This window comes from Diabrotica undecimpunctata, chromosome 7 (assembly GCF_040954645.1).
Source record: "Diabrotica undecimpunctata isolate CICGRU chromosome 7, icDiaUnde3, whole genome shotgun sequence".
Taxonomy (NCBI): Eukaryota; Metazoa; Arthropoda; class Insecta; order Coleoptera; family Chrysomelidae; genus Diabrotica; species Diabrotica undecimpunctata.
This window is the reverse complement of record NC_092809.1, coordinates 152089622-152116225: the sequence shown is the minus strand read 5'-3', so window position 1 is coordinate 152116225 and position 26604 is coordinate 152089622. Positions and strand designations below refer to the sequence as shown.

General features: G+C 34.5%; 1 protein-coding gene across 1 annotated transcript in view; it reads left to right on the top strand.

The window, feature by feature from the left end:
- The window catches only part of LOC140446045 (sorbitol dehydrogenase-like), a 50303-nt gene extending 30002 nt beyond the window's left edge, over positions 1–20301 (top strand). The window contains exons 3-9 of the mRNA XM_072538552.1: positions 2990–3094; positions 4301–4360; positions 4498–4657; positions 7392–7576; positions 10860–11038; positions 19153–19274; positions 20027–20301. Of these exons, the coding sequence (XP_072394653.1) occupies positions 2990–3094; positions 4301–4360; positions 4498–4657; positions 7392–7576; positions 10860–11038; positions 19153–19274; positions 20027–20198 (983 nt within the window). The 3' untranslated portion in view covers positions 20199–20301. The remainder of the gene's footprint in view (positions 1–2989; positions 3095–4300; positions 4361–4497; positions 4658–7391; positions 7577–10859; positions 11039–19152; positions 19275–20026) is intronic.
- Positions 20302–26604: the final 6303 nt, after the last annotated feature.

Sequence of the window (26604 nt, the reverse complement as noted above, 5' to 3'; positions counted from 1 at the left end):
AAGTAACTGAAGCAGTTCTGCAATTCATTTTTTGTAATTTTCTTCAGTGTCTTCATCTCTATTCAATTAAAATATTTCTCTTTAAACTACATTTACGATTTTTGAAACAAGAAAAATTTGCAGCTTGTTGTGTTAGTAGTGTACGGAGATTTGTTTAACTTTGTGTTTTACCAAAAAGGTGTTTTAAAACATCTTCATAATCGAAAAAAAAGATGATCATCTGAAAGCGTCGGATATACATCAAATCTGCATTAAAAGTTACATACATCAAATTAAAGGGTACATAATATCAAATATGGAGGTTTATTATAGGTATTAAAAGCCGATAGGTAGATTCTTTTTCAAAAAGAATTGCTGAAAATTAAATCTTCAAAAAATATTTCGTAAATATTAATAAAATACTTCTTATGCATCATATATCATTAGCTTAAAAATCGCCAATCTAGGTAAACATCTTACGATTGTTGAAGATTTACTCGTAATATCAATTGAAGGAGCTGTGAAAAAGACCTTAAGAAACTGGAGCACATACCACTTTCTAATAATATTGTTCCAATAGTACTGTCGCAAAAAGAATTGACAAAATGTCGTGGAATTGTTCGTGGAAGGAATAGAAAAAACTTTTCAATGCAATGAATTCTTATATAAAATAAAATGCTGTGTCGACGTATGCATTGACGGAGATCGGGCTATTTACAGAAAAATAGCACAGAAAAAAATATGGTTACTACAGTTTTTGAAAAAAGTCTCTTTACTTTGTAGGCACTTTGTAGTCTTCATAGAGAAACACTGTTTTCAAAAGTATTAAGTGATGATTTTAAAACTGTACTATTGCTTAGTGTTTTGATCGTTAGTTATTTGTGATATTAATATAAGTGTTTTGTATAAAACTTAATGAGGTCGCTGGTTAAATGATAATCGATAAATAATAATAACGAAAAAATGAAATAATTTGTTTGTAAGTAAATTAGTGAAAAATAGCAAATGTTCGTTTAGGTGTTTTGTATAAAACTTAATGAGGTCGCTGGTTAAATGATAATCGATAAATAATAATAACGAAAAAATAAAATAATTTGTTTGTAAGTAAATTATCGAAAAATAGCAAATGTTCGTAAATAGATATGTAAAATAAAATGCAATTCAAATAACAATTGGCAGATTTAATATCTTATTGTCAATTCTATATGAGATTCACTTACCTTTTGTCTGTGGTTGGGCCTCGCTTGGAGTAAGGTCTAAGGGTAAAAATGGGATGCACACCCGATGCTGGTTTGCTTGCTTCTGTTCTTGACGAGAGGTTGGTGTAAAGTGGCCGATCATACGAAACAAAATATGTATGTACGCGAATCCATTGGGGTGGTTCTTCTGTTCTTAGGACCTCCGTGAATAGCCGTAAATTAAGCTTAAAGTGGCATTTTAAACTTTCTACACAAAGAATGGGTACGTTTCCTTAAGGACTCTGAAGTGTTTGGGTTGATAAATGTTTCCCAAAAACATGTTGTTTTCAGACAAGTGAATTCTCAGAACTTGACAATAATTAATCAGCCAATTTGAGTTCGAGAATTTAAAGGATGAACTAAAGCCATATTATACTTAGCTAATATACTATGATTGAATAAAAGATTTAAAACTAAATAAGGTCATATTCTGAATAATAAAAATAAAATATTTAAATCAGTCTTGATACTTTTCCAAACAATAAGCATCACTGTTTTTTGGGTATTTTCTTTACTTGATCATTGGAGGATATTTTCGGTTGATAAGAATTTTTCGCACTTGTTTATAACTCATTTGACAGTTATTTCACACCGGTATTATTGCTCTGTATTGGGTCATTATGTTTACCTGGTAATTCTCTTTTATTTATCATTTTTATCTGCATGATAATTTTACTTATTGCCTACTTTTACCATTGTTTGCGTTGCTGGTTTATGGATTCTCAAAGTATTTTCATTTCAGTGGTTTGCAATAATATCTGAATTTTCATCACCATGTGAATGTTTGAACGAAACATTATTGGTACATTAGTTCAAATCATTTTTGATTTGGTTCATTAACATGTCATTAATGTTGATTAAACCAGTTTAAAATTCACCTCTTATCAAATCTTAAATTAGAAACAATGTAGGATGTATCCTATAATATAGAGTTTAAAAATAACCATCGTACCACCGTATGAATTAATAAAGAAATATAGGTTCAGTTTACAATAAGTCCCCACTTTAAAAATATTTACGCATCTTGGATCCACATTCATTTAAGATTTACTCAGTTAATTGTTGTATAATATACTTCATAAATAGTCGCAACACGTGGAAATCTCGACATTGAGCAAAGTAGTTGCGACAGATAAGAGTAATTTAAATATTCGGAATGAGTTTACACAATTATTGGTTGTAATGAATATCACATTTTCAACGAACTAGTGTTCGACTTTTGGACTTCCACTCCGGAAATCGTTCTCAAAAAAGATTATTATAAAAAAACATAACGCACAACAGAAATAAGCTCTACCGCAATGCCACCAATCGTTTTCAACTAATAAATCATATAATAATTGTTACAGTATATTACATAGATAATGAACTATATATAACTAGCTAGCTATGGGAGTACTAGTGACATCATAAAAGTAATGGGGACACAGAGAAATTCGTCGATGTTTTCTGAAGATATCATTCCCACAACAAAAATGCCCAGAGAAAACATGCAACATTGTATAAATACTTTATCTAAAAAAAATTCTTTCGACATTTTCCTTTGACGATATTGATCTTTTCACATTATTACACTTTTTCTCAACTTTATTAAAATTGAAAAGCTTTGGCAATAAATTAAAATTCAGATGTCCAAACTTACATTGATAATGGTTAAAATGTATTTCTAAATCAAACGGGGAAAGTGTAGTATCGATACATAATAATTTTGTTTAAGCTTTAAATACGTTGGAAACGTAAATTTTCTAATGCCATGTTTTTCTTTATTTTAGAGGTCCTTCTTCAGATGGAAGTGGTAGGAATTTGCGGTTCTGACGTTCATTACCTAGTTAGTGGAAGATGTGGTCCATTTGTTGTCAAAGACCCCATGGTAATTGGTAAGTATTTATATAAAAACAAGTGAAAATACCCCATTACTCTTTCTTCCTACTTGTTTCTACTTTTTTTGTTTTGTCTTCCTACTTGTTTCTACTTTTTTTGTTTTCTGTCAATTTTTTACCATTAATAGATTTGCGTGGGATCCTCAGAAGTTATCAATTTATTTTTTTGTGTTTCTTTTCTTTCCAATCATGCGTTTGTTTTATTTAATATCAACAGCTCTGAATGATACAGATAGACGAACTAACATAGACCAAAAGCCGATAAGGCCAAGTTCTATAGATTAGGTGGGCTATTAATAAATTTCAGCCATATAAGTCTCCAGGGATAGATGGCATGTATCCGATACTTTTACATATGGGGTTAGGGGTATTGATATTACACACATGCAAGCTCCTCAAAGCCAGTATAGCATGGAGGGGTCGGGTCGGAAATATGGCAAAATGTTAAACTAATATGCTTGCTTACAGTAGGTGAAGTATCAGACCCAACATCAAAGTCATACAGACCAATAACCTCTTGTCTATTAAATTTAAATAAATACCTTGGAGTGGTTATAAATAAGGCAGTCAAAATACGCAATTTAGAGTCCAGGGGGCACGAAAAATTATAAGTGCACTGAATTTTATATAGTACGCAAATCATAGCAAAACTAATAAAAAGAGAATTGGCCAATGGACAATGAGGAATTTTGAAGACAGAATATGACTTTCAGCATTTAAAAATCAATTATTTACTACGATCTGTATGGCAACCCTAAAAGAAGTGATTCCTGCTAAAAAACATCAAATAGATCGATTACTTAAATGAAAATAAGTAACTATCTTTCGCCCGGATGCTCATACACATAAAGACAACTATTGCAACATCTTAGGCGAAACCTAGACTCATCCAAAAAGTTGGAGATTTACAACGCTGAAGTTATCAAATATTGTTTCTTAAAAATCGCATTTAAACAATTTTATGATCATTCGTTAGACGACGCTTTCGTATAAGGCTTCTGGATTTTAAAATAGGGGTTCTTCTTGTCCCCGTCATCTGATCGCAAACAACGACTTAATTTGTAAGTCTCACATCATTGAACAGATCTCTAGTGGTAGATTATGATGACGTAAGGCAGAAAGAACCAGAATATAAATTACTATATAACATTTCTTTAGGCATATGATAGTTATTTGTAAATCAATATTTGTGTATTATTTTAGGTCATGAAGCTTCAGGAACAGTTGTGCAAGTTGGAAAAAATGTTAAGAATCTTAAACCAGGTAATTAAAAGTATTTTTTTACTTAGGTATATAACAGTAGTTTATTTTCCTAAATGCAGTTGTAAGGAATACAGTTTTATTACAGTAAACTAAAGAGTGTAATGAGATAGATAGTAATATGAATATCTGTATTTTAGGCGACAGAGTAGCCATCGAACCTGGTGTACCATGCCGTACCTGCCATCACTGTAAAACTGGTGCCTATCATCTCTGCCCCGATATCTTCTTCTGTGCCACTCCTCCTGATGATGGTAATCTCTCCAGATACTACGTACATGACGCTGATTTCTGTTGGAAGTAAGTAAATTGAAGTGTTTTAGTTTCAATTCCTTTCGTTTTAGGTTGGAATTACAGAGTTTACCTAAAATAAATAACAAATAAAGAAAAACAGACAAGTAGTTAGCGGTGTGTCTTTTATTGCAACTGTTACCGGTTGTGCAGTGACTTTCTATTATTTAATATTCTTCTTTTATATATTTTTTTGCATTATGCCCATGATACGCAACTGTTGTTCGAAGGCTTTCTTTCCTCAAATTCTGGATACTTAAATAAAAAAAACTAGTGTTAATGAAGAGTAAAACCAAAAGGGAGAAAGAAAATGCAATAAACAACATAGCTTATTTTCCATTTGATTTTTTCTTTTTAATAATGAACGGCGTATTTCTTTTATCTAAGAGATAATAATTTCGCGGCACAACCTGTTAATATTTTACCAAATAGTGTAGCTTCAAATCCATCTGATAAAGTCAATAAATGTTATTAAAAATCACTATTTAATAATAAAAACTTTAGTACAATAGTTGACAGAAGATTTTCTATCACCATAATCCAAGAAGAGCTGCAAGAAACTAGCCTCGAATTACAGAGTTCTGAACTTACTCAGCACTATAAGGATTCAGATCAGTATGACAGTCAACTCTTTCAACATAATGAAAACGGCATATAAAACAAAATGCAACAATTCGTGCGGACGGTAGTTGCTACACCGGCTATCGGATGATAACAGAGACGTAGGCCGCAATGCTCAAATGGAAATGAGGGATTCGTAAACAAATATGACATAATGAATAATAAAATAAACTGAACAAATTTAATACTACTTAACAACCACTAGGTTAACCTACACAGTGACTATATGTGCAGAAGAAAATAGGGTTTATAGGCCTTAAAATATCCAAAACTAATACGTTAACCTAAACTTTCTCAAAACTCCGTAAGAGGATTATATAAATTCCTATATTATTTATAAATAAGCAAAAATATTAAATAAAATATGATTTTCCAGAAGGGTATCATTCCAGTCTACCTGTGGAATACTGGTGTGGAAATATGGCCCGTATACGGTATAAACTTGGCACCTACACAAAATATGCCAACAGCAACACTCTAATATGCCCAAATTCTGTTTCATTTTATCTGTTCTCTTTCTATCTCGCAGGTTCTCTTTTTCTGTCTCTGCAGGCACACAGTAAAACTTGGAAGTTTATGTCGAAATTCGCTTAAATTTTTCGCTAAATAACAACTCTCACAGGCCACTATCACACAAAATATGCTCGAAGATCAGCAATACACCTATTGTAGTGCATTACACGATGTATGACACGTACCTTGTGTTGCATTACTTCAGGGTGGCTTCAGGAATCATTCCAGTCTACCTGTGGAATAGTGTTGTGGAAATATATCCCGTATACGGCATGAACTTGGCAACTACACAAAATATGTCCACAGCAACACTCTCAAAATTGCATAAATATAAGTTCGGGCCGATCGTTGACAACCCTTGCCAGACCCAAAGGCTACTACCCAAATACCACTAATTTCCTAAGAAAAATCGGTGGTACCAATATGGAATTGAATCACTCTATATGTCATTCCGCTGCAGGGGAACAAAAGCTATATCGGACTATATCTAGTACACTTGGCTGAGTTTCTTAACTTGTTCCAGTATTATGTTATTTCTTGAGGAAATCTTTGCCTTTGTGTCTTCGCAGTGACCTTTAAATGTGAAAGTGCTGCCCAGTTTCACCTCGCAAGTATTTTGGTTTTCTACAGTTCTCCTCCACATCCGCAACAAAACAAAAGTGACCGACGTATTAACGTAGATAGCAAATCTTAAGTGGAAGTTCGCTGGACATACCATAAGACAGAAAGGCGACAGATGGAATAAGATGATTATACACTGGAGACCATATAGTTACAAACGAAAAAGAGGGAGGCCACAAATGAGATGGTCAGATGATTTGAAGAAACACGCAGGCCCGAAGTGGATACAAACTGCCTACAATAGAGAGACGTGGAAGAAGGAAGAGGAGGCCTATGTCCAAAATTGGACAGCAAGGGCTGTATAGATAGATAGATACAGTTCTCCTCGCCATGTTATGTTTAGGTTTTTTCTGTCTTGATGGCTATTCAGATAATAGGCGCAGACTTGAGTTTTATTTGGGTTTGGTCTTAGCGAATTTTTCCTGTAGTATTCTGATGGTTCTTCCAGCGAAGCTGACAATTTGGTGTCTACGTTTTCAAAATCTCTTTCCTGTGTAGCTAAGAATATTTTGCGTTTCTTGATTATAAACCACTGAAAAGTTAGTATTACTAAGAGCAGATTTTAATCGGCACTTTATCAACTAAATCCCTCTGCCACTTTATATACTTTTTCTAGCAATTTTTAGTGGTTGATGGTGTCATACGCGGCAGTTAAGTCAATGTAAGCTACACCCATTATTTTCTTTTCCTCAAAGCCATTCTCGACATAAGCCATCATCCGTTCAAAAATTTTGAAAGTGTGGCAAAGTAATCAAACTGGTAAGAATTTTTTGGCTTCGGTGGATGCTTTAGCTGGTTTCAGAAGTGCGACCACCCTCGATTTGCGCCACGGCTTAAGTATTTTTAAAACTGAAAAAACTTAAAATCATTTGTAATTAGATTGCCAGAAGACCAACCAATTATTAATCTCATTATGATAGAGGCAAAGCACCTTTTTTAACACGTTATTGTTATCGTATCATGTTTAACATATGTTTTTAACTTTTAGACTTCCTGATAACATGGATCTCGAAGAAGGTGCTTTGATGGAACCCTTATCTGTTGGTGTCCACGCTTGCAAACGAGCTGAAATTAAAGTGGGCGACGTCTGTCTTATTACAGGAGCTGGTCCAATCGGTCTCGTTACTCTCTTATCGGCTAAAGCTATGGGAGCTTCAAAAGTTGTTATCACAGGTAAACATTATCACTTTTAAAGATTTATTATATTTAATACGTTATACTTACAAATTACTTAGTCTCACAAAAAATTCCGTAGTTCCCTGTATGATATATTTGTCGCTTTGTTTAATGGTATAGATATTAGTCATTCAGCCAGTTGCAAATCTATCGGTTTTTTAACTGTTTTTTTTAATTCTCTGTTTCATTGTCAACTTTCATTATTTTTTCTATCGTATCAGTATCATCTCATTGTCTTACTTTACTTTTTAATTGTTTGTCTACAGTTTGCTGCTATTTATATGTTCACGTTTTATACTCGTTTTTGTTTTCTTCATCTTTTCCATTTCAAATAATTTCATTATCAATATATTTATGTTTGTACATGAAAAACGACAGCCAACTTGTTAGTTCTTACTCTTTTGAGTAATTTGTTTCTTGTTTTTTTCGTCCCTTATTGTTTCAATTCCTAGTCGATTAAATTTTTTCCTTCATAATAAATTTCTACATATTACTTTTGTTCTTTACATTACTTTTTTCTTTTATATATTTCTCGTTTGATTGATATAGTTGGTGTTGTTGTCAAGATATAGCTTATCTTGAGGACGTGCATGATTTGGACGCTAAATTTAAAATTCGACACTGAAAAATAAAATTACCTGTTTCTGCATACATGATTTGGACGCTGGGTGTAATTGAAATGTAAATGGAAAGTCAGGTAATAAAATTCTAGAGATTAAGCTTGATAAGGTTTATTTGTCACTTTGAAATAAATACGACATACATTTTACGAAATGGAATCGATCGATACAGTTAGTTTGATACTCATGTATCCTATTTCTAACGAACATAATTTTTTTTCTACTCTTTGGATCTTTAAGTCTATTACTTTCACTATTACAGACACTATTAATTTTAATGTAAGTTTCAGTTTGAAAATTTTTTAAAACATCAATAAAATGGAAAATATTTGGATGAGCATGGTAAAAATTATCATTAAAACGCGAGTGGAACGATTTACAAGCATTAGTTGTTAATCGTAAACTCTCGCTCATCGCAGCCCACATCTCCGACGGAAATGTTGCGTGGTCGCCAATGTAGTTGTCCAATAAGTAGTCGGAAAACTTTTCAATTTTTGAATCCTTTGGTTGAATAGCCATAAAATCATATATGAAAGATTCTTCGACTTCTGAGGGAGGTAAAAATGGCAGCCCAAAAATATATTTCAGTCATTTAGATATTTCACTGTCTGCCAATTTATATTCCCGAATTAAGCCACAACCACCGATATTACGATACCAAGCTTGCATAAGATGAAAACGGCACCCTTTAATGTGCACATTTGGAAATTCAAAACGCGCAGCATTGTGGATAGCAATTTCAAAATCGAAGAAAATGATTTTTGGATTGAATTTTAGACCAATTACTTCACATTTGCGTTTCAAAACATTAAATAGTTTTATATAGGTTTGTTCCGATTTGTCGGGAAGTAAACAATAACACAATGGTATATAATGTCCATTGATAAATACATGTATGGTAAAAAATTGTGTTACACGAGAAGATGATAATGTTAGAACTTAGTCCAACCGGAAATATAAAATTCTCGTCTTTAAGTGTTTTGATATTCATAATATTTACCGCAGCAATAGTTTCTTCTTTACTTTTGGGCAGTTTCGGTTGAGCCATTCGCCGTTCACTGTATATTTGATTTCGTATTAAATTAACGTCTTTAACAGACATGTGGCTCAAGCAATCTACATTTTCTTTTAACGTACTATGTATGATTTTGGACGGCCTTTCGGTCAAATTATCCTTAGCCTTCCTTTTGGCACTGCTACGCACAATCTGTCTATTAAGCGTCTTGATATCACACTCGTGATTATGTTCTAGATTACTTCGGATCACTAACTTTTCTGGCCCTTTCGTGAATATCTTCGCTTTACACGACCGTTTTACGCACCTCCAATACGTTTCTCCAGATTTTAGTACTTTATCTTGAGAAAAAGTAAAACTGTTCACTTTGAGCAAAATTTTACCACGATTACTTACTAACGTTGAAATTTCCATGTTCACTTTTCACTATTCTCTGACAAACTAATAACTAGTAACTAAGTAAATTTCAATGACCATCATTAAACCCTAATTATATCTAATATCTGGTACCTGCGATAATCCTTCCGGCAGCGTCCAAAACAAGGGTACTTTTAAGACCCTCAGGTACTTCAGCGTCGAAAACATGCCCGCCGGTCCTGGAAGCAATAAATTTCTTCCCAAAACACTTTCTCTTTCCTCCATTTTATTTAACTTATGAGCTTCGTACTACTTTAATTGGGATTTTGGAACTGCCCAAATATTTCGCTCTCAAATATATTTTTAACAGTTGTCGCGAAAAAGCTGACAAAAGTTGATATTAAAAAGCTTCTCGTTCACAATACTTAACGAAGACCACGTTGCTCAAGTCAGGAGCTTCATTGGGGTTGGGTCAGGATATAAATGGTAGAAAAATGCATTAGATAAACGATAGTTAATTAGAACAAAAAACACATTGACAAATAAAAACAAGAAACACGGAGTACAGGTAAACTGTAAAACAAAATGAACGCCAATAAGTTTTAACCTGAAACTTATGAAGGAACTCAATATTAAACAAACTAAACAAACATTTTTCTCAAATACTTGAAACAGAGAAAGACTTGAGACAGAAAAGGACGTGTCAGACAACATATCAGCAAATTATCAACAAAAATCATGTTAATCGACATATATAACCATGAGCTGTAAGAAAAGGTTATATATTCAATAAAATACTTCAAAGATATATATCGTCTCTAACCAAAAATAAAATAATACGTCACAATAACATTGACAAAAGGGGTTTATCTGTGAATGCTAGCGGCAGAAAAGAATTGAAGGGAAAGTGTAGTTTGGTTCGAAATAGTTTAAATGAAAACTTATTCGTTTATGGTATACTATAGCCCCAAACATAATACATTACTAAAAGGGTCTTTTAAGTTTAAGGGCCTTTTAAACACTTTATTATTGTATTTATATTTGTTTGTAAATTTCATTAAAGCTTGAAAGTTTATGTCGAAATATGCTACCTAAGGGTTTTTAATTATCTCAGAAACAGCGCTCTATTAGCAAAATTGCAGGATATTAGCGCTTACCTTGACTTTGGATACCAACTTTTTATTTTGCTATGAGTCTATTATATTCTAGTGCCTTCAATTTATTGTTCAGTTAATACGATCTTGCTACCAAAAATATGCTCTCTGCTATACTTTTATTATATTTGCAGATATCTTGGACGTAAAATTAGAGATGGCTAAACAATTGGGAGCAGATTATACCATTAAAATCGAAAAGGGTATGTCTGAAGAAGACATCGTCAAAAAAGTAATCCAACTTTTGGGACAAGAACCAAATAAGAGCTTTGACTGTACCGGAGTCGAACAATGTGTCAGAGTTTGTGTATCCGTAAGTATTTTGACACTATTTACATTAAAATGTATTTTAAATATTTAATTTTAAATAGGTGTTCGGTTAACTCACAATATGGTTAGAAATTTGGCTACAAAACTCATCAACGGTTTCTTTTTTCATTTCTTTTTGGAGAAGTGTTAATTTGTTTATTGTACATACCTTGAAAAATAATTCGTCAGCTATACGTCTATATTCTAAATGGTTTCTGGGAAGAAGGCCTTTGTGTTGATTTTCCCTCAAATGTAATTCAGTGTAATATGAATATTAAGTGTTCATCTTAGAAGGTTTTGGGAATGTTTATGTTAAGATACTATTCTAATAGTTGTTTAGTTCGTAAGGAATATGACATATTTGGTCTAAGACACAAGGGAACAGAAACCCAGGACGACGCAAAATATCCTGGCTAAGAAATTTGAGAGGGTGGTTCGGTTGCAGCTCATTACAATTATTCAGAAGCGCGGCCAATAAAATTAAAATAGCGATGATGATTTCCAACCTCCGATAGGAGAAGGAACCTGAAGAAGAAGAAGAAGGTCTAAGACATGTATTATTGATTTTAGTTTTTCGTTCAAATTGTGTCTATTAATTCAGAACCATCTTCTACAATTCATTATAGATAAGAGTTTTAGAGTTAATTATCTGGCACTTGGTCACAAATCCTTGTATTAAATCCTGTTTTTTTTTTCAAGTCCTGTAGCCTCAAGGCAACAGTTTTCTGATTGGTAATTTAAGAATCTCTTCAGGTTCAATCCTCAGTTGACCAGTGAATTCCTGCCTCATATGAATTAGCACATTGCAATAGAATAGGATGTGTATGTATCTCTTCTTATGGATGTCTGGATTTGGCTCTCCATTTCTGTTGATGATTCCTTATCAGCCACTTGTGAATCTCGTTTCTTGCATCTTTGGTGATGATACACAATGGTTCTGGGCCTACAAAGATTTCGCTCGAGCCTTGTTTTGCCAACAAATCTTCTCGTTCATTCCTATGCACCACTTAATGACCCAGCACCGATATTAAAGACAGTTTAAATTAAAGAAATAGCCGCTTGACTATCTGCATAATCGTTGATTTTCTTTGATTTGGGGTCTCCATTAAGGATTTCATCAATGCAGGCCACCAAACCAAATACTTCAGCTTCAAAGACTCCTGATCCAGTACCATGGGAAGTTTTAGATCCAACAGTTAACCCTCCATTCCACGGGTGACTTTCTTGTGACATAAATACACGGGTGGGGTCTATCAGGACCAAATTTAAAACAATATTCTTCTTATTAAAAATTTTTTTTTAAATATTTTTAAGGAAACTTACTGATGTAACGTTGTACTACCTAAATGTACATATAATATGTCTATCAATGTATATTTTTATAGTTTACTGCGAAATAACTAACACCATTATTTTTTTACAAGAGTTTATTAAAAAAATCATGAACGGCAAAATACAAAAGAAAAATATAAAAGAAGACAATATTATTATTCTATATACTTACAGTAATACAAGTAAAAAGGATACAAAAATAAAATTAAAAAGACAGTCAAGATTTCTTTATCTGAAGAAATTAGCAGTTATCTGAATTGTGTTTCGAAACTATTTTACTACTAAGGATTTCCACAGTTTTCACTGTCTTCCTTCACTCAACCGTTTTCTCCAATTTTCCCTGTCATTCCAGTCTCCATCTCGCAGGGTTCTTTTCTCCATAGCCTCGTCGATTTCATCTCTGAATGACCTTCGGGGTCTTCCTCTCTTTCTTCTTCCAATCGGGCTCCATTCTGTGATTTTGTTTATCCAGCGTCCTCTGTCCGCTCTTCTGACGTGGCCGTACCAGGATAGTCTCTTCTCCTCTATATAGTCGATTATGTCTGATTGAACTCCCATTCTCCGCTTAATCTCTGCGTTTTCAATTCTGTCTCTTTTTGTAAGTCTACAGCTTCTCCTCAGGAACTCCATTTCTACTGCTCTTATTCTACCGCTATTTTTCTTGTTTATTGTCCAGTTTTCGGACCCATATGTCAGGATACTTCTTGTCAGGGTGTTATATATTCTCTTTTTTGTCTTTATCGTAATGTTCTTATCCCACAACACTGAGTTTAGTTGTCTTATACAGTTTCTTGTTTGTCTCAGTCTGTTGTTTATATCTTCTTCTGTTGTTCCCTGGTTCGATATTATGGTTCCTAAATACTTGAATTTATCTGTTCCATTTATTTGTCTTCCCTCGTCTATCTCTAGGTTTCTCATATCCTTGTTTTCTGTTGTTAGGTATTCGGTTTTCTCTATCTCTATCTCTTCGAAACTATTTTACGGATTTAAAAAGGATACATCCAAAATTAAAATTAGAAACAGAAAATAGAGGGGGTTAAATTATGTAAATTTTCTTTCTACATGATCAGCACAAAATGCTTTTATATGTTCCATACATAACCAGTTTTTGTACAATTGGCAAAAATACCTAGTTTTTCTTTTTATATAATACTTACACATCCCTGTTTTCGTGGGGCTGGGTCATCCCTCGTCATTTGCTCAATTTCAGAAAATTATGCAGCAAGTAACTGTGATGTTCTCTATATACGCATATTTAGGGCTCGTATTTTCATATTTTTCTGGACTAACGCAATTCCTAAAGACTTCCTAAAGAAACAATCGACGAGAAAAACGAAATTCTGCATTCGTATTATTGGATCTCAGTATATAATAAATGCATTTATAGCTGCAATATTAACCAAGCCATAGTACAAAACAAGAAACGCCCATCCACGGGTGGGGTCTGTCAGGATACTTTTGCAGGTAGCGATTGAAGGGATTCATACAATTTTACCAAATTATGCTAAAATGTACTATTCAGTGCTACTAAAAGGTACACCAGGTCTAGGAAAAAAATACAAAAGAAAATTTAAAAAATTAAGCAATTTCATTTATAGTTGTACTGATAGACCCCACCCGTGTGAAGGAGGGTTAACCATATTAAGTCTACATTAATGTTTTGGACTTTTTATTCTACAGTTGGTATAATTGTGTTAATCTTCTTACTGAAGATTAGTTCTGTTGTCATCATATCTGAGTTCATCTGAAGGATGGATTCCTGAAGTATAGTCCCAGTGCTATTTGTATGACTATTCAATCCCTTCAAGTATTGTGTGCTCTAAATCTCAGGATGGTTATGAAGGCTATCGCCGAAATGTATCATTCCAGCAAGGGAAACCTGTGATAGCCTCTAAAGATGACGTTCCTGTACTATTCAAGACTCCGGTCATATTTGGAAGCGCTTATCTTTGTAGGGTGGTGACTCTCTTCCTCTCTCTCTTACCGTGTAGTTGTTTCAAAATAAATACATTGGCTTGTTATTCTATCTGTGACACCTTCCATATCTATATCCATGCCCAACATCCACGTGAACGTTGAGGGATTTATCTACTGTATGAAACAGTTATTAATCTAACAACATTGGGGGGGGGGGGGTTAAGCGTGATAATTTAGGATTGAAGCTGTAGATGAATCGACCCTCTAATGAATTGTCTCGACTCTGATAAAGGCTGTCACCATTGTAGAAGACGTCTGTCTCAATGTCCTTATCAATGCCTCTACAATTTTTAGGAGATACTTATCCCTGCGAGCGGGGCAAGGCTTACTGGTTCCACTAGTCTGGACTGACTGGTTCCGCCCTCGCGGATTTACAAGAGGGTAGGGAAATCTTTCTGGAAAGGAAGGGAATTAAGGACTTCTCGGTCTCAGGTCCTGCAAAGAGTGAGAGGCTATGGGCTTACGTTAGAAGCCGGAGCACTGCATAAGTGAAATGTGTATCTCTTCTAGTCTCGACCTGTAACGGCTAGGAATAACAAAAACAAATTTCTAGTTTACGATGTATTAACTATACAGTACACTACAAAATATCAGTTAGGACCAAAAATGTTCGATCAGGCCCGAAGGGAGACGAGAAGAGACAAGCAAGGAATTAAAGGTCGGACAATTCCGTATTATTAGATATACCTTGGGTTAGTATATAGATCTTAGTTACCTTCGCGTATCTAGGCTCTAGCTAGGGAATACGCCTCCAGTCTACAGGGATTTGAGATTGCGAACCTTCGAATCTCCAGTTGCCGACACTTATACGTCACACTATCCCGTCGAGTTAAATAACGCGTCCACTGTCTGCGTATCGTCCGATCTCCACACTATGACGTGGAGCGTCTGGCGTGACCACTTCCCACTAGTCCGCCCCTCGCGTGGGGCCCTCTCAGGCACCGCGCTATTACTGAACTCTGGCCCGCTTCGTTCCGTTTTTTATGTATTCGCTGATTATGCCATCTATTCCATGTGTTAAACTGGAACACGCTATGTAAAACTTCTTAGTCAGCTCAATTCTTCTCACTTGTTTAACAATTCGTACCTTGTATTAATTTCCAACAAGGTCTAAGTGTCGTAATTTTTTAAACATTCAGGCTTGTGTTAACTGGGTCAATTGTTTTGTTTTTAATTTGAAATGTATACGTTAAACCGTGTCGAATTTATTCTTTATTAATTTGGAATATATAATAATTACTTAAATAATTATTACTCTTTACTAGGCCAATTACCTCTTAATTTTTCCTTCTTCACTTCCTTGCCATGTTTACATTACATTAACAGTTATAAACAGAATTTGTGGCAACTATAAAACGTTTACTTTTTTTGCATTAGATTTCTTGTGTTCAATTTTTTAAAAGTTTTTGTTTTAAATTAACTTTAAAAAATAATGTTTTGACAAGAGTCGTGCCCATGTACTTCGGTAATATGGTTTTTTTAAACTTCTTAAGCTTTTTGAACAGTGCTTGCTCCCAATATTGACTTCTGTTCCAGACTTTTTAGCACTGACTAAAAAGTCTTTGGAAAACTGAGTTTCCGTGGAAAGAATCGCATATATGAAGTTGAACTGGGCGGGAGACGTGGCAAGAATGAATGACGTTAGATGGACTAAATGGATAATGAAGTGGCTTCCTAGATTTCAGGCATATAGTAATAGGAGAAGACCTCAGACACGTTGGACGGATGATATAAAGAGGGGGGCTAAACAAATTAGATTTACACGGCACATTTTCGGGAGCGCTAGATACAACGGATGAAGCAACAGACGTAGTGGATGCTACAGACTCTGTGGTAAAGCAAATGTGGGCAATTTTCCAGAGCATTTCCTTGATTTGCACTATAATAACAATTACATCTGTTACTTGTCTGCTTTTTCTTAAACTCTGTTATTTTCCACAAAAAGTGATTTGTGCTTCCATTTTGTATCAATAACGGAATAAAAAATCCGAAAATATAAACAATGGATTTATCCTATAGATAGTGTTTATGATCCAGTGATATAAAAACATGTCTATTTATATATTTGTGAATTTTTATCTTTGACCTACTGCACAACGAGCAATGGATGCAAATTTACTAATTAAGATAAAGTCAGTGAGAAGGTCAAATAGCAAAAATAACACAGCAGCATATATTTATTCATATAATAAAATTAAGATTTATAATAAGGATAAGCAGTGTTTTAGATACAATAATTTTAATCAATAAATTATCTAATTTATTTCGTATAAATAGCATCAAAAACAGTTTAATAGTTTTCTAATGCGCTATATTATCTATTCAAATTTATTTTTTAAAGATTGTTTCATAGTACATATATAGGTAGCTGTACACCTTTTCATATTCTTTACCAAGTAAATGTTCTTCTTCTTCCTTGTCCATTTTTTTCAATGTTTTACTTCAACTGTAAAATACAATAATATATCTAACCACGTAAATAAATGTATCCTGGATAGCTCTTTTTAACTTTCCATTGGTTAGGAATGATTATGTATCGTATTTAAAATTTGTATATATATATATATATATATATATATATATATATATATATATAGAAAAGCTTTCAATTGCTTTGATGTATTTATGTACGACAGGATATGTCGTAGAAACACGATTTGTCATTCTTTATGTCTTAATTCGGTAACAGCACCGTACTATAAGTCATTACGATGTCCAACACAAAGCCAATAAACGTCTTCAGAATGTTTCCCACCTCAGTGGTAAGCATACCATGTGGTACCTTTATAACGTCCCTAATTTTTTGCGGATTTTTTTTGGCTCCAAAATTTTCCACAGTAGCATGTGATAAGCTACCGAAGGCACTGTCGAAATCGACAAAATCCAGATATTAGGAGGTGTTGCATTCGACCGATTGTTCCATTATTACTCTCACAGTGTTGATTTGGTCTATGCAACAAGATTTTAGTATAAAGTCTACTTGATTAGCTTGAAATTCAGCTTTGTAAATCTATTCAGTATGATATTATTGTGAATTTTATTTATAATGGTAAGCAAGTATGAGGTACAATCCTCTTCAATTTCTACACAGTAGGAGGTCGCCCTTTTTAGAAAGTTTGATAATGTTACCTTTTTTCCAGCCTGCTGGAAGACGGTTTGTTTCCTACATCTCTCTGATTACGGGGAGCAAGAGATGAGCAGTTAGTAATTCGACAGCAATATTGTCTGTTCCGGGGGATTTCTTGTTTCCCAAAGATGTGATAGGCTTAGCAAGATATATGTAAATCTACATTCTCCGAGTCTAAATTTTATCTACGTGATCTCTGGGTGTACTTATCACCTCCTGAAAATGCACTTTTCATCTCTCTACTTAATCATCTGTTGTTGTAGTTCCTTTGTCTTGAATCTTATAATATTCGAATTGTTGGGCCCATTTTTTGTTAATCGTCCAGTAATTCGGTATAGTACTCTAGTCCTGTTGTGTTGTGCTGCCGTTTTTGCTTGTTTTGCCAGTTCTTCAGCCCATTTTTTTGTCTCTTCTTGTCCACCTTTTAACTCTTATATTTATTGCTTCATATTCTGGTTGTCTATCCACTCTTTCTTCCACAATTCCTGCTTACAAAATATCTTTTTTCATTCTTTCCTTTCGTTTATAAGATTCCAAGTTTCATCTGATATCCATCCTTTTCTCCCTTTTTCCTTTTACCCAGTTTTTCCTTAGCTATCTCTATCAAAATATCTACCAAAGCTTCCCAGCTATTCATCAAGCATTCTTCTTAATGAGAGATTTTAGTTTGTCTAAATTGTATCTTGGCTTGGTGTATCGCTAAATTTGTTTTTGCCATCTTGATTTTGATGGTTCCAGTTATGGTCACTTGCGATGTCTCCTTCTATTTACGTACATCAAGCAGATATAATCTCCACTTTTTTGATACGGCGATATGGTCTATTTGATTTTTTCTGGTATGATCAGGTGCAGTCCATGTACCTTGTAGATGTTTTTATGTGGGAAGATGGTTCCGCCAAAACTAAACTGTGGTTGGAACAAAAGTTGGACTCTCCGTTTTCATTCTCAATAAAAACAAATTTAAGATGAGTAGGTTTAATAGCCTGCTGCGCCCGAGTCTACTGACTGTACCTTCTGAACAAGCCTCAGGTGAAATTGATCCTGGAGGGCAGCAACATTTCCTTAATGCGAAATGTTAAGAATATACTGCCTGTATTCGGTCCCAAAGTCTCGTTTGTGATAACAGGGTTGACCAACGTGAAGGTGACGTTGACTTTTGAGTAGGAGAGGCTTTTTGAGACGCATCACTGCCCCATTAGAGCCTCCTTTATTGATGTATCTATATAAAATACAAGAAATACATAAAGAAGTTCATTTCTTCAAAAATCAACGAGTTTGTCACAACTCAGAAACGATATAACAATTCCATATGCTAGTTAGAAACATAAAAATTCTTTTAAAGTTGACGAGAATATGATTTAATTAAAAAAGTTCAATGGAATAAGAGAAACGACTCAATTTTATATGATTCATTTTTGTGTTACAGTACCTTCAGACAAAACACTTTATTCTTATATTGCCGTGTTTTTATATTTCGTTATAGAAGATATTAAATCCTAAATGTATAATTGGTTGCCACTCTCTCATGCAACTGTTTGTGAAGATCATACTTTCCAACCATTTATTTTTGCTTAAAATGCGTTTCAAACGTTCAAACTTTTATTGGACTATGTAAAATAATTAAAGAAGTTAAAGTGATACATTATATTTATGCAATTACTAATAGAGATAACTTTTTTTAGGCAACTGGAACAAATGGATGCGTAGTACTTGTAGGATTAGGTAAAATTGAAATGACTCTTCCATTGACTAACGCCTTAATCAAAGAAGTTGACGTTAGGGGAACATTCAGATATGTTAACGAGTAAGTGATACTTTACGTTTATGTTTATGTTAGTTTAGAACTGGTGTCTGGGTATATTGTCGTACTATAGATCAAGAATATCGATATTAAAGATGTTCTCTCTCTCGAGGATCTCGTGATCTTATAATTATTTCCAAATATGACAAAGGAAAAACATAATTTGGATTTAGAAAGTATAAGGACAAGTTGCACATTCCACAGCAAGCAAACTCAGAGCATCCCAAAGAATAATGAAGCGGTCGTTACTTGGACTGACTCTCAGAGACAGGGTTAGAAACAAGGAAATAAGGAGGACAGGACAGGCTTTACAGATGGCATAGAGCGCATAGCATCTATGAATTGTAACTGGGCGTGTTCTGTGGCTAGAATGAATGACAGGCGGTGGACCCAAAAAATTACTGTGTGGAGACCACGAGCAGACAGAAGAAGCAGAGGTAGATTACCTACACGATGAACAGACGACGCCAGAAGAATCGCTATGAATTGGCTGCAGGAAGCTCAAGATCGACAGAACTGAAAGAAATTAGGGTATGCTTATATTCAACTTTGGACGCGGAATGTTGGTTGATGAATGACAAGTGGCACTATTTATTATAGTCGAATATAGGTGAAGTCTGAGAGAGAGAGAGAGAGAGAGAGAGAGATGGAGGGAAGCACAGACGTTTTCATCGATGAATGTGAATCATATTTAGTATACCTATAACTAACATGCTGATCTTTTGTGTAATTTACATCATTTTTTAATTTTTTAGTTACCCCACCTCCATTGAGCTAGTAAGATCTGGAAGAGTAAATGTCAAACCTTTGGTGACCCACCACTATAAACTAGAAGACTCAGTAAAGGCATTTAATACCGCTAAGACTCAAGAAGGCAACCCAGTTAAGATCTTGATCCACGCCAATCCTAACTGGAAACCATCTTAATACTTTAATTGCCGCCATGCGTATTAGTTTTTGTTGAAAAAAAAAATTGTTGAAGTGTATGTTGTTTATTTTTTGTGTATGTTAATAAAGAAATTTTAATTTACTGACAAAATCATTCATTAATTATATATAATAAGAAATATACATGTTGTATGAGCAAGATTTGCCAGTCTTTGTGTTTGATTCGGAAAACTATAAAAAAGGACCCACGTTACAACGGGCCAATGTAACAAAAAGGTGAAAAAAGGAACACATGCTCGGTGTCAATGTTATGAATGTACTAAGGGAATTATAAAAGTGTTCGGCTAAATGAAAAAAAGAGACTTAATGCAGGAGAGCGACCATTAGAATACTCAAGGATATAATAGGACTATTTGCATGCCTGTAAAAGATTAGAATATTGAACAAAGCAATAACAAACTTAAGGAAATGAAAGTAACACAAAAGTTGTGAGGAATTCTTACTGAAAGTAAAGATTTGGGTGCCAGGGAAGTATATAGAATAAACTTCGCTAAGTTACGACGTATATTATGAAAAAGAAATCCTTTGGATGCCTGTAAAGAATAAAAAAGGTACTAAAATAACATATTATCTATGTAACCCATTTAATGATAAAAATATTAACCCTATTTACAATGATAAACATAAAATTTCTTGTTAAACTGTTTGTTCGGGCTGTTAGGCCGTTGTTTTCCGAGATTAGTTCTCGACGTGTCGCCAACACTGGATAAGCATCAAAATAATTTAATCGGATAGAAGAAGGGCTAAGAAATAACAAAACATGGATAACGATATTAAAATCCACAAACACCCTTCCCTCAAATCATGAAAAAAGAAAAGCTAATTCTAAAAGCTTTTCTAATCCGGAGTCATCTCGAAGAACCTCCCAGAAAAGATAAAAGAAAACTGGGTCTAAATGAACATCTATAAGATCATGCAGAAAGCTGTACTACTCTCGACGTCGATGGAAAGAGTCCCACCAGAGCTCAATCCTTTTGATGCCGTAGGTATCTGGGATGAGTGAATTTTTCCCTTAGGAGGGTGTGGGCCGTATGGCTAAATCTGATGTGACTAATAAGTACAACACAATATTAAATTAAGGTTATAGTAAAACCTGTTCCTGTAGGAATCTGGATGATGGGGAACAAAGAGCTTCCAAGTTCAATCCAATCTGTTGTATCACAGCATGGTCATGTAAAAAGACACATGCTTATCAGGTCTGAATTCGTATTGAATTCTGAGGGGTCCCCAAACGGAAATGACAACCAAAAAAGTAACCGAAAAAGTCTTCCTAAATTGATACCAAAATTAAATTAAAGTTGATTCCAGTACCTGGATTGGCCGACTAAAAACAAACCTATTTACTCTCTCATTAGAAAAAGGTTTTTATATGGTGGGGAAATAAAAAAGAATCACACAAAAACCTGATACTATAACGTGTTTCACGTTTACCTTTATCACGAAGCTGAATATTAATTAAATTTATTTTTAAATAGAACATTGTTAGTGAAATAAGGAATTTTCCTGGAAATACAATTTTGATAATGGCAAAAGGAATGAAATATAAAAAATCTGTCAAATGTCTGGACAAGAATCAAATCTTAACTTACCGAAATTAGGTTAACATAAACTGTTTTTCTTGTCCAAAATAAGCCCTTAAACTGTTTAAATAAAATAAATCTCAGTATAAAAAAACCATAAACTTAAATAAAAACTTAATTTTGCCCCTTCAATTCCCAATTTTGTCGACAGAGCCTAAACTAGATGTGTCCCCTGAGTCTTAGACTGGAATGCCTGACAGCACATGGAACAATAAGAAAGGATACATAATATGTTTATTATGATACTTCAATTTTACCTTGCAAAATACATTGAAGTAGCTCGTATTTGCCTTGATTTCTCATTATATGTCACAAGTACTGCAGCTTACGATTCTTCACAATGTTGACCAAATCCGCAGTTGTGTTCATCCTCCTATCATCTTCTATTAGTGCTCTTACAACATATTATTACATGCTGAACGGTGCGGATATCTGATTATAGTCTATGTCGCGTTTTTTAACATACCGTTTAGTGTATGACCATTACGTTTAACCTTTTAATTTTTGATTCATATCGCACCTTCAATGCCCTGAATTAAAATAATCCTACTTACCCATGCATCAACTGCAAACAAGTTAAACTTTATTACACCTACCTTCTAAAAATAAACAATATTGGATCCGTTCGTAATCGTAAATAAAAATTTCACAATCTTATGTAGGTACATAAATTTGTGATGGCGACATTTTACTTCGTCCCGATTTTAAACACATTAGTCCATCATGAAAATTCATGATAAACCTCTTCTGTGAAATTTTGCTTATTAATTTCTGTACAACCCCTTAAATATAAAATGACGGCGTGAGCTTATGCAAGTTTGAAATATAAGTATCATCAAGTCAAGGAAAACCGCTACTTTTAAATGCACAATGTGTTTTCGTTCCTGTTAACCAATTCACCCATATAAATGATTTAAAACATGTTGGAAACAAAACATTCATCATTATATTATATTCTTCCTAAATGAACAATTAACTGTCTACTAGATCGATATTGAAAGATTGCTCTGGTTATTATGAGATATAAAGTATAATTTATTCTCCTCAGTCCGTAAACCGCGAGCGCCCAGCCGTGACCTTGAAAAGATCATAAAATGACCAGAACGGACCTTAGATTTTCTTATGGAGATTTACATGTAAAAATGAACCAAATTGCACCCGTTCCTGTATAGCCTATTTACTGAGCTGAGTGTCCACGTTATATCTTGATGCAACTGATCTGTTTTTGAGAGAAGTGGAACAAGGAAGGAGCCTTCACACGTGCTATTACTTTTCTTTATTCTATACTGAGCTTCTTAGTCATACAGAGTGACTAAGACACAAAACACTGTCCCTACAATCAATGGCCAATCATTCCACCACCGGAAACCAAAGCAAACAAATAGGCTCTTTTCAGAGCCAAAATTGACAATTAACCTGAACATCGACGACATTACAAAAGCTAAAGAAGACAAAATCTCTCAACTGTGCGGAACCTACAAGTGGAACATAATATCCTTGCAGGAAACATACAGAGATGAAAACTCGAACATTTCCAACTTTAAAGGCATGCGCCCTGTTGCCAAATTACCCCATAATATAAATGTTAGAGCCATTTTCACAAAAACGAATATGACCATAATATCATCATCATCATCACGTAGCGCTACAACCCTGGGTGGGTCTTGGCTGACTGTACAACTTTTTTCCAATTTGTTCGGTCTTCCATCAACCTAGGATCAAATAGAATGTTCACTTTCCGAACAAATTTTCATTTTCCGGCGGCTACAAATAGCGTCTGTGTCCAGATGATCGGCTAAAGAAATGGCCCCTAGTCCCCGGCAGATCTTAGATGATCAAGGGATGCGAAGAATCCCCGGGAGGAATAGCCTAAATATTTTAAATACAAACTTTAAGATTGCAACATGGAACGTTAGAAGTCTGTTCGAATCAGGAAAACTAGCAAATGCATGTCACGAAATGAAACGTTTAGGGTTGCAGATATTGGGTTTGAGTGAAGTTAGATGGCCAGGTTCAGGTAAAGTTAAAACCATGAACAAAACTTTCTATTACTCGGGTAATAATGATCCGGTTCATCGTAACGGGGTTGGAGTAATTTTAGAAGACAAATATAACAATGCCGTCACAAACTTTGTGCCATTTTCGGACCGATGTCTTCTTATTCAACTATCCGGAAAGCCAGTAAATATTAACATCATTCAAACTTATGCCCCTACGGCCGATAAACCCATAGAAGAGCTAGACGCGTGGTATGCTGACGTAGAAAAACTTATAAAGATGACCAAAAAACGAGACCTAACATTTATCTTAGGTGACTTTAATGCTAAGTTAGGTAAAGGAAAAGTTTCTGGATTGATCGGAGACTTCGGACTTGGAGCAAGGAACGACAGTGGAGAGAGAATGACAGAATTCTGCCAACAACACAACATGGTAGCGACAAATACATGGTTTAAATTACACCCTCGCAGATTGTACACTTGGACTTCACCACAACACAATGAAAACAGAGTAATCCGTAACCAAATAGATTACATATTGGTCAACAAAAGATATCACAATGCATTCATCAGTGCAAAAACATATCCTGGAACTGACATCAATTCCGATCATAATCCTGTTGTTGCAAAAGTTCGCGCAAGATGGAAACTAATAAAGAAACAAAAACCTCAACACCAACTATTAGACATCCAATTATTGAAAAACGACACCATACATCAGACAGTAAATAAAGAATTAAACAAAAATTTAGGAAATATCGACCACAATAGAATTAGCGAGTACGATGACATAAACGTTCTGTGGAAAACTATTAAAGAACAAATGAACAATGTAACGGAAAAACATCTAAAAGTAACACCTAGAAATACCAAACAGGAATGGATGACAGAAGAGATTTTCCAATTAATGAACAAACGAAGAGAATCTAAAGGAAAAAATGACAAGGACGGAGAATACAAAAGACTAAATAGAATAATTCGAAAAAAAATAACCGAAGCAAAGGAGAAATGGCTGGAAACAAAATGCGTGGAAATAGAAGAACTACAACAAATGCACGATTTTTTTAATTTACATAAAAAGGTAAAAGAGTTTACATCGACTACCAAGAGAACGACTTTTCACACCATGCCGAACACGGATGGCAAACTGTTAGAATCAACGGAAGATAAACTGAAAGAATGGGAAAACTATTTTAAAATTCATTTTCACGACATACGAGAAGAACCAAGATTGGAAAATAACAACGAAGGGCCAACAATTCTGAAATCTGAAATCATAAATGCAATTAATCATCTTAAAACAAATAAAAGCCCATGTCCAGACGGAATATACCCAGAAACGTTAAAATTAATCAGCGAAGAAAATATCGAAATATTTGTCCTTTTATTCAATCGCATTTATGATACAGGTAAAATACCCCAAGATTGGCTGGAGTCAATATTCATCCCACTACCAAAAAAGCCAAACCCACAACACTGCAATGAGTTCCGTCTGATAAGCTTTATGAGTCATGCAGTAAAAGTCCTACTAAAAATCGTACATAATCGTATCTATAGAAAGTGCGAAACAATCATCGGAGACGATCAGTTTGAATTCAGAGCCGGCATGGGAACGAGAGAAGCCCTGTTCAGTTTACTAGTTCTCGCCCAAAAATGCTACGACCAACAGAAAGATATATTTATATGCTTTATAGACTTCGAAAAAGCATTTGATAGAGTAAGACACGACCTACTATTAGAACGTTTGCAAGAAGTCGGTTTAGATGGAAAAGACATCAAATTCTTAAAAAACTTGTACTGGAACCAAAACGCCAGAGTTAGGATCGAAGGTTCCACATCCGCAGAAGTAGAAATTAGGAGGGAAGTTAGACAAGGATGTGTTCTGTCGCCTGTGCTGTTTAATCTTTACTCCGAGTTTCTATTTAAAGAAGCATTGGAGGATTCCAAGGATGGAGTCAAGGTGAATGGCGTAAATATCAACAGTATCAGATACGCCGATGATACAGTGTTAATTGCGGATTCCGACTTAGGTCTACAACGACTCATCGACAAGACCAACTCGACCTGTGAGCAATTTGGTATGAAAATAAACATTAAAAAAACCAAAGTGATGTCAATCCGAAAAAACCAAAACGTACCTCAACCTTGCACAATAAATGGGCACATTTTAGAACAGGTCAATAGATTTAAGTACCTGGGACGTTGGATCGATAGCAGCCTAAATCCTGATCTAGAAATAAGATCGAGAATAGAACAGGCCAGAAAATCTTTCGAAAAAATAAAAAAACTGCTTTGTGATTCTCGAATAAAACTCGAAATTCGACTACGTTTATCAAAATGCTACGTCTGGTCGACTCTTCTATATGCAGTTGAAACGTGGACCCTTAAAACATCAACCGTAAATAAATTGGAGGCCTTTGAAATGTGGATCTACCGGAGAATACTCAAAATTTCATGAACATCGCATACGTCAAACGAAGAAGTGCTGCATAGAATAGGCAAGGAAAGAGAACTTTTTAACACAGTAAAAGTTAGAAAAACATCATACCTAGGCTACATACTGAGAAATAATAAGTACCAATATGCCCAACTTATAGTGAAAGGAAAAATCGAGGGAAAGAGAGGCCTAGAAAGGAAAAGACTATCGTGGCTCAGAAACATCCGACAATGGACAGGGCTAAATTTTGAACAGCTAATAAGAACAGCTGAAGATAGAGAAGAGTTTAAAATTGTAGTAGCGAACCTCCATTGAGGAGAGGGCACTTTAAGAAGAAGAAGTTATCTCCCCATCGCATTCTGGGACGTCCG